At 42.6% G+C, this 13,628-nt stretch overlaps 1 protein-coding gene and 1 pseudogene across 1 annotated transcript in view; both read right to left on the bottom strand.

Moving 5' to 3' along the window:
- Nucleotides 1–610: 610 nt before the first annotated feature.
- On the bottom strand, nucleotides 611–4,720 carry LOC142664346 (uncharacterized; annotated as a pseudogene).
- A 118-nt stretch (nucleotides 4,721–4,838) lies between these two features.
- LOC142707956 (uncharacterized) overlaps nucleotides 4,839–13,628 on the bottom strand; it is a 150,863-nt gene continuing 142,073 nt past the window's right edge. The window contains exons 5-8 of the mRNA XM_075848354.1: nucleotides 9,520–9,613; nucleotides 8,856–9,029; nucleotides 8,648–8,771; nucleotides 4,839–4,972 (exon numbers count right to left, since the gene is read on the bottom strand). Coding sequence (XP_075704469.1) covers nucleotides 4,839–4,972; nucleotides 8,648–8,771; nucleotides 8,856–9,029; nucleotides 9,520–9,613 — 526 coding nt within the window. The remainder of the gene's footprint in view (nucleotides 4,973–8,647; nucleotides 8,772–8,855; nucleotides 9,030–9,519; nucleotides 9,614–13,628) is intronic.

The following is a 13,628-nucleotide window of genomic DNA, read 5'->3' as shown; positions in this document are numbered from 1 at the left end:
TTAAAGCAACCAATCTTCTCCTATAAGTCAATCAGCTTGACGGAGTGATATCATCTGCCTTGTCCTCGTTAACACGTTCTCCTGAGCTAACGAGAAGATGCAGTGGAAATGGTGGTTTTTGTGATTAAGTTAAATTTCATGACAAGGAATGACTTTGCAATTAATTACAATTCATCTGATCACTCTTCATAATAATCTAGAGTTAATGCAAATTACCGCTATAAAAACTGAAGCAGCAAATTTTGTGAAAAACAAAATTTGTGTAATTCTCTAAAATTTTGCCCAGGACTGTACAGCTGACACCCACTGGTGATGGTGCAGACTCCGTGTCATACATGTACAGTGGTTTGTGGAAATGCTTTTCCAACAGTGCTGAATCTACGCGCCAGATATCGGGAAAGGTTAAAGGACATTTAGATTAATCTCAAAGTGACACATCAAATTTTAAAGCAATGGGGCTGTGTTCACAAGGCAATAATTGGCAGCGTCGCCAGGGGGTTATTGTCTGTGAATAACCTGATGAGTTAAAAATCTTTTTTTGCTCTTTTAGCTTTTCCCACATTCCAAACAAGAATATAGTTAGAGTTTCAACATTTTATTTCCATGTAAAACATTTTCCATATATACAACATCAAAATGACTTCTCCCCTCTGTGAGTTTTCACATGTCTAACCAGAGTGCATTTTCGTGTAAAGAATTTTCCACATTCTGAACATGAATACGGCTTCTCTCCTGTGTGAATTCTCTCATGTATAACAAGATGTGATTTTTGTGTAAAACATTTCCCACATTCTGAACATGAATATGGCTTCTCTCCTGTGTGACTTCTCTCATGTGTAACAAGACATGATTTTTGTGTAAAACATTTCCCACATTCTGAACATGAATACGGCTTCTCTCCGGTGTGACTTCTCTCATGTTTAACAAGACGTGATTTAACTGTAAAACATTTCCCACATTCTGAGCATGAATAAGGCTTCTCTCCTGTGTGACTTCTCTCATGTGTAACAAGACATGATTTATATTTAAAACATTTCCCACATTGTGAACATGAATACGGCTTCTCTCCTGTGTGACTTCTCTCATGTTTAACAAGACGTGATTTAACTGTAAAACATTTTCCACATTCTGAACATGAATACGGCTTCTCTCCTGTGTGACTTCTCTCATGTGTAACAAGAATTGATTTTTGTGTAAAGCATTTCCCACATTCTGAACATGAATACGGCTTCTCTCCTGTGTGACTTCTCTTATGTGTAATAAGATTTGATTTTCTTGAAAAGCATTTCCCACATTCTGAACATGAATACGGCTTCTCTCCTGTATGAATTCTCTCATGTGTAACAAGATGTGATTTATCTGTAAAACATTTCTCACATTCTGAACATGAATACGGCTTCTCTCCTGTGTGACTTCTCTCATGTGTAACAAGATGTGATTTATCTGTAAAACATTTCCCACATTCTGAACATGAATACAGCTCGTCTCCTGAGTGACTTCTCTTATGTGAAGTAAGACTTGATTTTTGTGTAAAGCATTTCTCACATTCTGAACATGAATACGGCTTCTCTCCTGTGTGACTTCTTTCATGTATAACAAGATGTGATTTATCTGTAAAACATTTCTCACATTCTGAACATGAATACGGCTTCTCTCCTGTGTGACTTCTCTCATGTGTAGTAAGATTTGATTTGTATGCAAAACATTTCCCACATTCTGAACATGAATACGGCTTCTCTCCTGTGTGACTTCTATCATGTATAATAAGATGTGATTTATGTGTAAAACATTTCTCACATTCTGAACATGAATACGGCTTCTCCCCTGTGTGACTTCTCTCATGTGTAGTAAGATTTGATTTGTATGCAAAACATTTCCCACATTCTGAACATGAATACGGCTTCTCTCCTGTGTGACTTCTCTCATGTATAACGAGACCTGATTTATGTGTAAAACATTTCTCACGTTCTGAACATGAATATGGCTTCTCTCCTGTGTGACTTCTCTCATGTATAACAAGATGTGATTTGTATGTAAAACATTTCCAACATTCTGAACATGAATACGGCTTATCGACTGTGTGACTTCTTCTGTGGTTAAAAAGACCTGAGATTTTTGTGACCTGTTTACCACATTGAAACCTTTTACCCCCTTTCTGTGCTGTTTTTGTGGTAACTATCTGTGATTGGTCAGGAGAAGGTTCCTCATGATTAGGGGAATTATACGATAGATCTTTACTGTCTAGTCCTGGATGTATATTAATGATAATCAGGTTTTTTCCTGAAGACTGCTGCATGATTTCTTCATCTTCTACTTCATAATTTATCGAAAACATCACGTTTCCCTCAGAGTTCTTTCTGACATCTTCTGTAAGGATTAAAAATGGATTTTGTGATTTTTAGACAAGTAGACAAATTTATGACATATTAGGCTGCATGTAGTTTTTGGATCCAGCAGGAAGGAAAGGTTTGAGCCATTCCCTTTAAAAACACCACTGGCTTTGGCTCAAAAAACTGCACCAAATACTGCCACAAAAACTGAATGCCTGATTCCAGCCTTATAAATCTTTGAAAAACACTCTAAAATGGACAATAACTTTTCATTAAAAACTAGTGATAATCTAATAGTATACCGGATATCAAGCAATTTTGCTTGCAAAATCCGCATGAAGCTACTGCCACTAGATGACTCCATTCTATAATTTGTTGTCCACCCTCGGTTGTCCTGCAAATTCAGTCCCAAGAGATTAGACGGACTGCAGAAAATGGGGGTGACTCTCTCCGGTAAAGCTCCCTGTACTCATAGCCTACCTGACTCATGTAATCCTTGTAGTAACTTCTTGCATCTCTGTCTGCTTTGTTATAGATATTTTCTGAAGTTCCAGCATTTCTCTGACTCCCATGTGCACTTTGCCCTAGATGTCTAATGTGTGCTGCAAGTATTTTGCAATAATAACTAATAAGCTGCAGGATTCTCACGTTACGGTAAAAATTTGTTTTTTTAGAAAATCGCAACATTATGCAGTTACCACAACATCATAGGGGACTGAGGAGCGTGACTATTTTGAACTTTAGGATAAAAACATAGGTGTGCTTGAAAAACTATCAATGATAAAGTCCGGGATTCTGGCCTACACCCAGTCACCACTTATATTACATAAACCTTAACTTGAAAAAAAAATTAAAAAATTAAAAAAATAAAACCTTGTCTGACAATCCCACCTGTCCTCTGCTAAAACATTTGACCCTTTAATACCAACTGGGAATCACTTTATTACAAGAACCTAATATGGTCATTGACAATCTAATCTTGGCCACAGATAATGCGTCATGACACACAGCACACATCTCTGGCTGAAATCACGGACATGACAATGAGGTCTGTATATCCTAATGGCTACTCAGTCACCGGGCCCCAGTATTATAGAACATCTTTAGGATGCAGTGGAATAGACGGAGTGAGGTTATCAATCAGAATCTGTAATGAAGGTTTCCAGTACATTGTTCTATCACTCCACTAAGAATTCAGGCTGTTCTAAGGGGAAAGAGGATCCTATCAAGTACTAATAACGTGGACCTAGTGAAGTGGCCTCTGAGTGCAGGTGATCATCACTGATACGTCTTTGTATGTACAATAATTACATGTGAAATACGAGCTTCCTAATAGTCATGGATCTGGAAGATTAGATTACCCCCAAATAGGAAAAAACATCTCCCCTCATGACTCGTGTGCAGAGTTGTCATGGGGACCTTGTGTGTTTTCTAATAATTCCTCAATTCTTGTCCCAGCCTCATATTAAATATAAACCAAATAAATTTAAAAAGTACCAAAATTTATGTTTTTTTTGTTATGGACTATAACAAAATGATGTTTAACCCTTTCCCGCAAAATGTAAATGATTGGCTGTACGTAGTTCCTCCACAATGTACTGACATTTATAGTAAATTCACAAGTCGCAGATTTGCTACAGAAACTTCTGCAGATGAGACTCATGTGAATAGAAAAGTTTTGTGCATGAATTTCTGCAAACCTCATACAGATGAATGGAAAAAGTCACAGAAATTTCTGCAACAAATTTGCTGCGTGTCAATTCTTGAGTTGTAAAAAATGGCATAAATTTCATGCGTGTTTTACAAGCGACTCATCTGGAATTTTTTTTTTTTTTTTAATCAAAAGGGCAGAAGAAAAAAAAAACAACAATTGTGTGCCGTGCATTTTATATTTTACTATAAACTGTCATGTAACGTCTGCCTCAAAAAAAACACAAAAAAGGAAGGAAAAACGCCACAAAAAAACAACACTGAAATATCAACGAGAGCCGCCTATCAGCATTGATCTCGGTGCTCAAGTGGTTAAACTAAGTTTTCTCAGATCCCGGATGTTAATCGCAGCTGGTGCTCCCCAAAATCTGACACTAAGCCTAGTGCATGACCGGAGTCATAGATCACCTTGTAGAGAGCTTCTATGTGCAGTCACAGCTCCCTCAGGTCCTGCACTATGTATAACACATTGTCTGACGTGTTACTGTAATGTAGAACTAAGGAGGAACCCCACCTTACCAAACCTCCCAACTCACTTTCTAAATTCATTATTACTGACCTCTGGTAACACCTCCTGGAATTTCCTCCTCCACTTCACTCTTACACGGTTGATCGCCCCTCACCCGCTCTTCTTCATCCTCCACTTTATTATTAGTCAGATCTTCCCTCTGATTTCACATATGTAACAATTCAGTACAATACAGCAGAGAGTGCGAAGAATCTAACAGATCAACATAAGAAACCACCAAAATCTATGACCCCATCTATGACCGCAGGACCAAAAAGCTCCACACCCCCCTATATAGATCTGGTATAGGGCTCAGCTTCATCCACCTGATGATTCTCTGGGACATTGTGATTTTCCTCTGGACAGTCCTGGGAATACAGAGGACTGGGACATCTCTCTGGTGGATTTCTCCTACTGGATCCATCTGTAGGAAACACACAGTGACGGAATACATGACTACTGTATATCGGTCTATATATCAGACACTTCTCTCTACACTTCTAGGTTTACTGATCAGAGCTGAGATTACAATGTTGAGGTCCTCACTACCGGTGCCGATGTTCCTGCACCTTGTAAGTCGCAGGCCTGAAGTAGACTGTGACCTACCAGAGTGAATGGCGGGGCGCTGACGGCTCCCTACTCCACCATAGTATTTAACTGTATCTGTGTTCTGTGGACATGGATATACATGAAAAGGGGGGGGGGGGAACACAGGACGCCTCTACTTTGAGAGTTCCCTGCAACCAAAAAATGTGTCACCCGCTTATTATCCTCTACACCGCCTTTAAGAGGATAATAAGCAGGTGACGCCTTAAGGGCGGGTTCACACGTGGCGGAATTTCACTTAAATTCCGCTGCGGACACTCCGCAGCGTTAATCCGCAGCGGTGCCGTTTGTCCATTGACTTACACTTTAATTTAGCAGTGTTCGTTTAGACGAGGCGTAAAATTCTGCTGCGGAGCATAGGCTGCGGAGCGGAATTTGGTGTCCGCAGCATGCTCTGTCTGTTGCGGAGCAGTGGCGGACTCATGGCGGAATTTCTCCATTGACTTCAATGGAGAGTCAAAATTCCGCAATGAAGTCCGCAGATCTTATGTGTGCTGCGGAGCGTATTGGTTTTACTACCATGACATTTCTTCATTCTGGCTGGACCTATGTATTTCTAGGTCTACAGCCAGACTGAGGAAGTCAATGGGGCTCCCGTAATGACGGGAGCGTTGCTAGGAGACGTCAGTAAATAGTCACTGTCCAGGGTGCTGAAAGAGTTAAGCGATCGGCAGTAACTGTTTCTGCACCCGGGACAGTGACTACCGATCTCAATATACATGTATCTGTAAAAAAACATATAAGTTCATACTTACCGAGAACTCCCTGCGTCTGTCTCCAGTCCGGCCTCCCAGGATGACGTTTCAGTGTAAGTGACGGCTGCAGCCAATCACAGGCCAAGCACAGGCTGCAGCGGTCACATGGACTGGCGCGTCATCCAGGGAGGTCGGGCTGGATGCCGAAAGAGGGACGCGTCACCAAGACAACGGGCGGTAAGTATGAAATTCTTTTACTTTCACTAGGGAAAGTGCTGTCCCTTCTCTCTATCCTGCACTGATAGGGAGAAGGGAAGCACTTTTCCCGCAGTCCGCAGCAGCTAGTCCGCATCAATTTTCTGCACATTTTGTGCAGATCCGCAGCAGAATCTGCGACGCAGATTCTGTGCGGCATTGATGCGGACAGTTGCGGAGGAAATCCGCCACGTGTGGTCATGCCCTAACAGTTTTTACACCTCTGTAGCCAGTATTTTGCTTTATTTCTTTCTTTAATTAATTAAAAACAATATATATATATATATATATATATATATATATATATATATACACACACACACACACACACACACAGATAGACTTTAAGTGTTTAAACACATTTTTTTTGGATTGTCACTTATTAAAGTTTTGATTTTTGTTTTCACGATGCAGCTGTTATGTCTCCTCTATACACAGGAGCTGGATCATTCGCTATCAGCCGAATCCGTAAGTGAAGTGAACTGATGACTCGGCTGAGAGCGGGTCCTGTGTCTCTAACTCACAGGATCACAATAATATCAATCACATCTAAGGTGAAAAACATGGACACACAGGACCCGCTCTCAGCCGAGTCGTCAGTTCACTTCACTTACGAATTCAGCTGATAGTGAATGATTCAGCTTCTGTGTATCGAGGAGACATAACTGCTGTATTGTGAAAATATATATATTTTTTTAAACTAAAGTGAAAAAAACAAAATCAAATATTCAATGAAATAAAAAATAATAATAATGACCTACAGAAGGTGTAAATAGCACAAGTGGGAATAAGATTTTTTTTTTTTATCCAAGTCATTGTGAGATTGTTTTTCAGAACACATTGTACTTTATATTAGTGGTAAATTTTGCTCCATACATTCTGTGTTACAGTTACTAAGGATGAAAAAAGACACAAGTCCATCAAGTGCAACCTATAATTCGACCGTGTTGATCCAGAGGAAGACAAAACCCTCCATGAGGTGGATGAAAATTGTCTAATTATGGGAAAAACTCCTCCCCGACTCCAAATCCGTAAATCACAATAAATCCCTGGATCATCGTCCCGTCTCCAGAATCTAGTACCCATAACTTGTAATATTAAAGAGAACCTCCGGTTATACTGACATTATATAGAAAACTATTATACTGCCGGTGTGTGCCGATAATAGTCTTTCTAAATGACTTGTATTATCATGTTTACTTCTAACTACAGCACGGACTGCCCATAGTCTGTGCTGCCGGCTGCCCATAACTCTGCATTAGGAGACAGAGCGTCCTGCTCATCTCCATGGCTCCTGTATCCAGAACGACTGCCAGCGCTGCACAATGTAATGTGACCTCTAATACAGAGTAATGAGCAGCCGGCAGCACGAAACGAAGGGATCTAACATGATGTAAAAGGAGCCGAAATCGTATACACGTTATTGTACACACGTGTATATGTACTGCACATGACGGTATTAAGACTTCAACATGGTCGCCCGTTCCAGCCTGTGCCTACAGTAATGGCCAATATATATCTATCCGTCTCTTCTTACCTTGTGATGTGCGCGGCCGGTAGTTCTCCATGTACAGATCTATTTTGTGACAACCTGGGGACCACTTAGCTCACAGGATCGCCATCTCCCGGGTGAGATGGTTGGCACACATAGAAAGTTCACTCCAACTCATGGAATAAAAGTTAAAACCAGCCGCAGCTAGCTTTAGGCTGGGTTCACACGACCTATTTTCAGACGTAAACGAGGCGTATTATGCCTCGTTTTACGTCTGAAAATAGGGCTACAATACGTCGGCAAAAATCTGCCCATTCATTTGAATGGGTTTGCCGACGTATTGTGCAGACGACCTGTCATTTACGCGTTGTCATTTGACAGCTGTAAATGGACTGCCTCGGCAATTTGAGCTGTTCTTCATTGAACTCAATGAAGCACAGCTCAAGATTTACGAGCGTCTCAGACGCCTCGCAAAATACGAGGAGGAGCATTTACGTGTGAAACGAAGCAGCTGTAAACAGTCTGTCTTTTCACACGTAAATGCCTCTCATCGTGTGAACATACCCTTATTGTCTTCACCACAGCAAGCAGTTTTACAACATAAACATACAAAATAAACCCTAGGCCGTCCAGCCTCTAACTAACACATTCAGTGTCCCTGACTACGAGTCACTGAGCCTTGTGCCCAATACCTCAAAAACCTTCACAGCTTTACCTTACACGGTAGTGACTCTCACAGGCTAGCATGTCTGTCTTCCCCAGACTGAGAGCCCTGTGTGAACTGCACACACCTGCACACACCTGAATTAAAGAGCCGTCTCAGGTGAAGCCTAACTAGGCTCATCAGACAGCCCAAGACATGGACTGTCTGTATGGAGTGGAAGCCCGCCCTTCTTCACACTCCAGCAAACCAGGCCCTATTCCAGGCTTTACACCCAAGCAAAAACGGAGAAAAACCTCTCTGCTGTACATGCTCCCTGGTTGCTTAAAACCTGAGTTTCTGCACTGTCCAGTAACTGCACTACTACTATATATCTCGGTCTCTTCTCACCTTGTGATGTGCACGGCCGGTAGTTCTCCATCATGACCTCCTCGTACAGATCCTTGTGTCCTTCTAGATACTCCCACTCCTCCATGGAGAAATAGACAGTGACATCTTGACACCTTATAGGAACCTGACACACACAATGATACAGTCATCACCCAGACACCTCCAGTGCTGTTACTGTAGAATTTCCAAGCATTCCCAGCAGTGTCACCTCTCCAGTCAGCAGCTCAGTCATCTTGTAGATCAGTTCTAAGATCTTCTTCTCATGTATCCGGGAGTGAGGGGGAGGCTCTGTGATGGGGTTCTGACTACTGCTGCATCCTCCTGACTCATAGATGATGGGAGTCGTACAGTCACCCGATGTCTTCTTCACTATTGTGTACTCCTGTGTATGGAGAGAGACACTTCGAGAACTGAACACAGTATTCCCCCCTCAGTAGAAAGAGGGAGATTGTGACCCCGCAGTATAGAGCACTAGTGACCCCACATCTGTAATACTGGACACCTCACCTACAAAAAGACATTGAGAAACTAGAACGAGGCCAAAACTAAAAAGGAAATAAAATAATATGGGGGGACGAGACGACTAGATGGACCTTGTGCTCTCCTCCTGCCGTCATCTTCTATGTTTCTATATAGAGGTCACCCTGATCCTCCTGGTTCCTTGTCATTCTCATTGCTCTACATTACTATTGCTGCATTGGTGACATGACACATAACTGACCATATTGGTGGCTGATCTTCAGCTTTTCTGCTAGTGGCTTCTTGACGTCACTTGGAAGGTCTGGACGCTGTTATACAGGACACTGGATTCTTCCTATTACGTATTGCCCCTTACCTATGTGTGACTTGTTCTATAATGTAGAAAAGTTTACCTCTCCGCTCAACAGGTAGATGATCTCCAAGGTGAAGTTTAATATTCTTCTGCTCATCTCATTCCTGTCCTTGTCCATCCTTGGTGGATCATTCAGGAGAAGGAACGTTGTGGGGCAGAAGATGAGAAAACTGGAGGCACTGGAGGATCTAGTACTGCAGACGTCTTTACGAAGAAAGGAGAAGATGGAAATCATCCAGGGGACAACATCATGTGTGACATACAGAACCTCACTTATTGATCATTGAGAGAAACATCTTCTCAGAGCCGTCACCACATGGAATAAAGGGGTATTCCCAACACGGACATTTCTCCCCAGGATATGCCAGAAATGTCTGATAGATGCGGCTCCACCTCTGGGTGGCCTTGTTAGGCGGTATCTGTAACTCCTATTGAAGTGAATGGAGAGACACAATCTGCTCAGGTCCTCCTGCTATATAATATGCTGCCAACAGATCAGACTGGTGGTCAATGTGACAGATGCCCTTTATGCATTAATACACCCCTAATATAAGTTTTTACAGATATTAGAAGTTACCTCAGAGATCCTGGATCTTCAGAGACATCTAAAATTCTTATTTATTACAGTATTCCCCCCTTCCTTGCAGATTGTTTTACCGGATAGTGACTTTGGTCACATCTGAATGACATAGAAAAACATCCCCAGCACTGGGTGGTAACGATGAACGTAGAGTTAAACGTGGAGTTTTCTAAATGCTTATATTTCTAGAGTATAAATGGTTTATTGTGAAACTGGCGATTCTTTTAGGAGGTTTCGGCCTATCCCAGGCCTCTGTCACAATGGCTTTAGTGATATAAAGAAAAGATATATATCAGTATTACATACATATAATGAATAGTGGCTCAAGTTGGCATAGGTATGATACAGCACTATTACACAGAAACTGACGTCAATGTAGCAGAGTAAAACGCGTAACAAGAAAGCATCGATGACCATTAAATGACACATGGAAAGCGGGGATCTATCTGCTCTCTGTATTAGGGAGCATGTTCTATATTAACCCGCTCCCTAATACTGTGAGCAGATAGATCCCCGCTTTCCATGTGTCATTTAATGGTCATCGATGCTTTCTTGTTACGTGTTTTGCTCTATGTTACATTGCCGTCAGTTTCTGTGTAATACCGCTGTATCATACCTATGCCAACATGAGCGACAATTCATTATATGTATGTAATACTGATATATATCTTTTCTTTATATCACTAATGCCATTGTGACAGAGGCCTGGGATAGGCCGAAACCTCCTAAAAGAATCGCCGGTTTCACAATAAACCATTTATACTTTGGAAATAAAAGCATTTAAAAAAAAACACATTTATCTCTACGTTCATCTTTACCACTGAGTTCTGGGGTTGTTTTTCTATACAACTTGTGGGATATCCAACCTGAACCCTCACAGCACATGAACATCCCATCCAGGAGCGCAGCCCAACGTTATTTTCAACATCTGATTGACAGACACCAACCACGGTTCATGGAGACCGGCAGTCCAGCGTGTGTGTGCGGAAGGTCCCGGCAGTGCAGCGTGTGTGCGGAAGGTCCCGGCAGTGCAGCGTGTGTGTGCGGAAGGTCCCACCAGTCGAGCGTGTGTCTGTACGGAAGGCCCCAGCCGTCCAGCGTGTATGTACGGAAGGCCCCGGCAGTCCAGCGTGTATGTACGGAAGGCCCCGGCAGCCCAGTGTGTATGTACGGAAGGCCCCGGCAGTCCAGTGTGTATGTGTTCTCTGATTCTACATTACTCTGTGCTCCTCCTTCTAGACCTGTTTTCTGCTTCTACATTACTCTGTGCTCCTCCTTCTAGACCTGTCCTCTGCTTCTACATTACTCTGTGCTCCTTCTTCTACATTACTCTGTCCTTCTCCTTCTAGACCTGTCCTCTGCTTCTACATTACTCTGTGCTCCTCCTTCTAGATCTGTCCTCCACCTTCTAGAACAGTCCACCACCTTCTACATTACTCTGTGCTCCTCCTTCTAGACCTGTCCTCTGCTTCTACATTACTCTGTGCTCCTCCGTCTAGACCTGTCCTCTGCTTCTTCATTACTCTGCTCCTCCTTCTATACCTGTCCTCTACTTCTACATTACTCTGTGCTCCTCCTTCTAGACCTGTCTTCTGCTTCTACATTACTCTGTGCTCCTCCTTCTAGACCGGTCCTCTGCTTCTACATTACTCTGTGCTCCTCCTTCTAGACCTGTCCTCTGCTTCTACATTACTCTGTGCTCCTCCTTCTAGACCGGTCCTCTGCTTCTACATTACTCTGTGCTCCTCCTCCTAGACCTGTCCTCCACCTTCGACACAGTAGACCACAACTTCGTGATACAAATTTTCTAGTCCCTTGACATCAGACTTGTTCCTCTCCTGGATCTCCTCATACCTTACCAACCAAACATTTAGTATCTCGCACTCACACACCACCTCCTCCTCCTCGTCCCACCCTCTCTCTGTTAGGGTCCCTCTAAGGTCAGTGTCCTGAGACCCTTACTCTTCTCCATCTAAACTTTGTGACATTTACGTCTCTGGTCTTGATGTGACCTCCCTGTTATCTACAGTGTATAACAGCTATCTCCTCATTCACCTCCCGCTTCCTAAAGATCAACATGGAGTAAACAATCATCTTCACCCCATTTCACTCCCCCCCCTTACCAGAACTATCAGTCACAGGTAATGGCTCCACACTTTTCCCCGTCTCACAGGTCGCTGTATTGGGATAACCCTTAATGTCAGACAGCACAGCCAAGCGCTTCCCACTTCTTGCTGCCTCCACCTCATAAACCCTCTAGAAGTCGGTCGCTCCTCCCCCTCTAGAGTTCGGTCTCTCCTACCCCTCTAGAGGTCGGTCTCTCCTCCCCCTCTAGAGGTCGGTCTTTCCTCCCCCTCTAGAGGTCGGTCTTTCCTCCCCCTCTATAAGTCGGTCTTTCTTCCCCCTCTAGAGGTCGGTCTTTCCTCCCCATCTAGAGGTCGGTCTCTCCTCCCTCTCTAGAGATCGGTCTTTCTTCCCCCTCTAGAAGTCAGTCTTTCCTCACCCTCTAGAAGTCAGTCTTTCCTCACCCTCGAGCAGACATAAATGCCAGTACATACACTACCGTTCAAAAGTTTAGGGTTACTTAGAAATTTCTTTATTTTTGAAAGAAAAGCACAGTTTTACAATGAAGATAACATTAAATTAATCAGAAATACACTCTATACTTTGCTAATGTGGTAAATGACTATTCTAGCTGCAAACGTCTGGTTTTTAATGCAATATCTACATAGGTGTATAGAGGCCCATTTCCAGCAACCATCACTCCAGTGTTCTAATGGTACATTGTGTTTGCTAACTGTGTTAGAAGGCTAATGGATGATTAGAAAACACTTGAAAACCCTTGTGCAATTATGTTAGCACCGCTGAAAACAGTGTTGCTGTTTAGAGGACCTATAAAACTGACCTTCCTTTGAGCTAGTTGAAAATCTGGAGCATTACATTTGTGGGTTCGATTAAACTCTCCAAATGGCTAGAAAAAGAGAGCTTTCATGTGAAACTCGACAGTCTATTCTTGTTCTTAGAAATGAAGGCTATTCCATGCGAGAAATTGCCAAGAAACTGAAGATTTCCTACAATGGTGTGTACTACTCCCTTCAGAGGACAGCACAAACAGGCTCTAACCAGAGTAGAAAGAGAAGTGTGAGGCCCCGCTGCACAACAAGACAAGTACATTAGTCTCTAGTTTGAAAAATAGACGCCTCACAGGTCCTCAACTGGCAGCTTCATTACATAGTACCCGCAAAACGCTAGTGTCAACGTCTACAGTGAAGAGGCGACTCCGGGATGCTGGCCTTCAAGGCAGAGTGGCAAAGAAAAAGCCATATCTGAGACTGGCTAATAAAAGGAAAAGATTAATATGGGCAAAAGCACACAGACATTGGTCAGAGGAAGATTGGAAAAAAGTATTATGGACAGACAAATCGAAGTTTGAGGTGTTTGGATCACACAGAAGAACATTTGTGAGACGCAGAACTGAAAAGATGCGGGAAGAGTGCCTGACGCCATCTGTCAAGCATGGTGGAGGTCATGTGATGGTCTGGGGTTGCTTTGGTGCTGGTAAAGTGGGA

Source organism: Rhinoderma darwinii, chromosome 1, assembly GCF_050947455.1.
Source record: "Rhinoderma darwinii isolate aRhiDar2 chromosome 1, aRhiDar2.hap1, whole genome shotgun sequence".
Lineage (NCBI taxonomy): Eukaryota > Metazoa > Chordata > Amphibia > Anura > Rhinodermatidae > Rhinoderma > Rhinoderma darwinii.
Note: the sequence above shows the minus strand (reverse complement) of the source record. Positions and strands in the feature narration are given on the sequence as shown.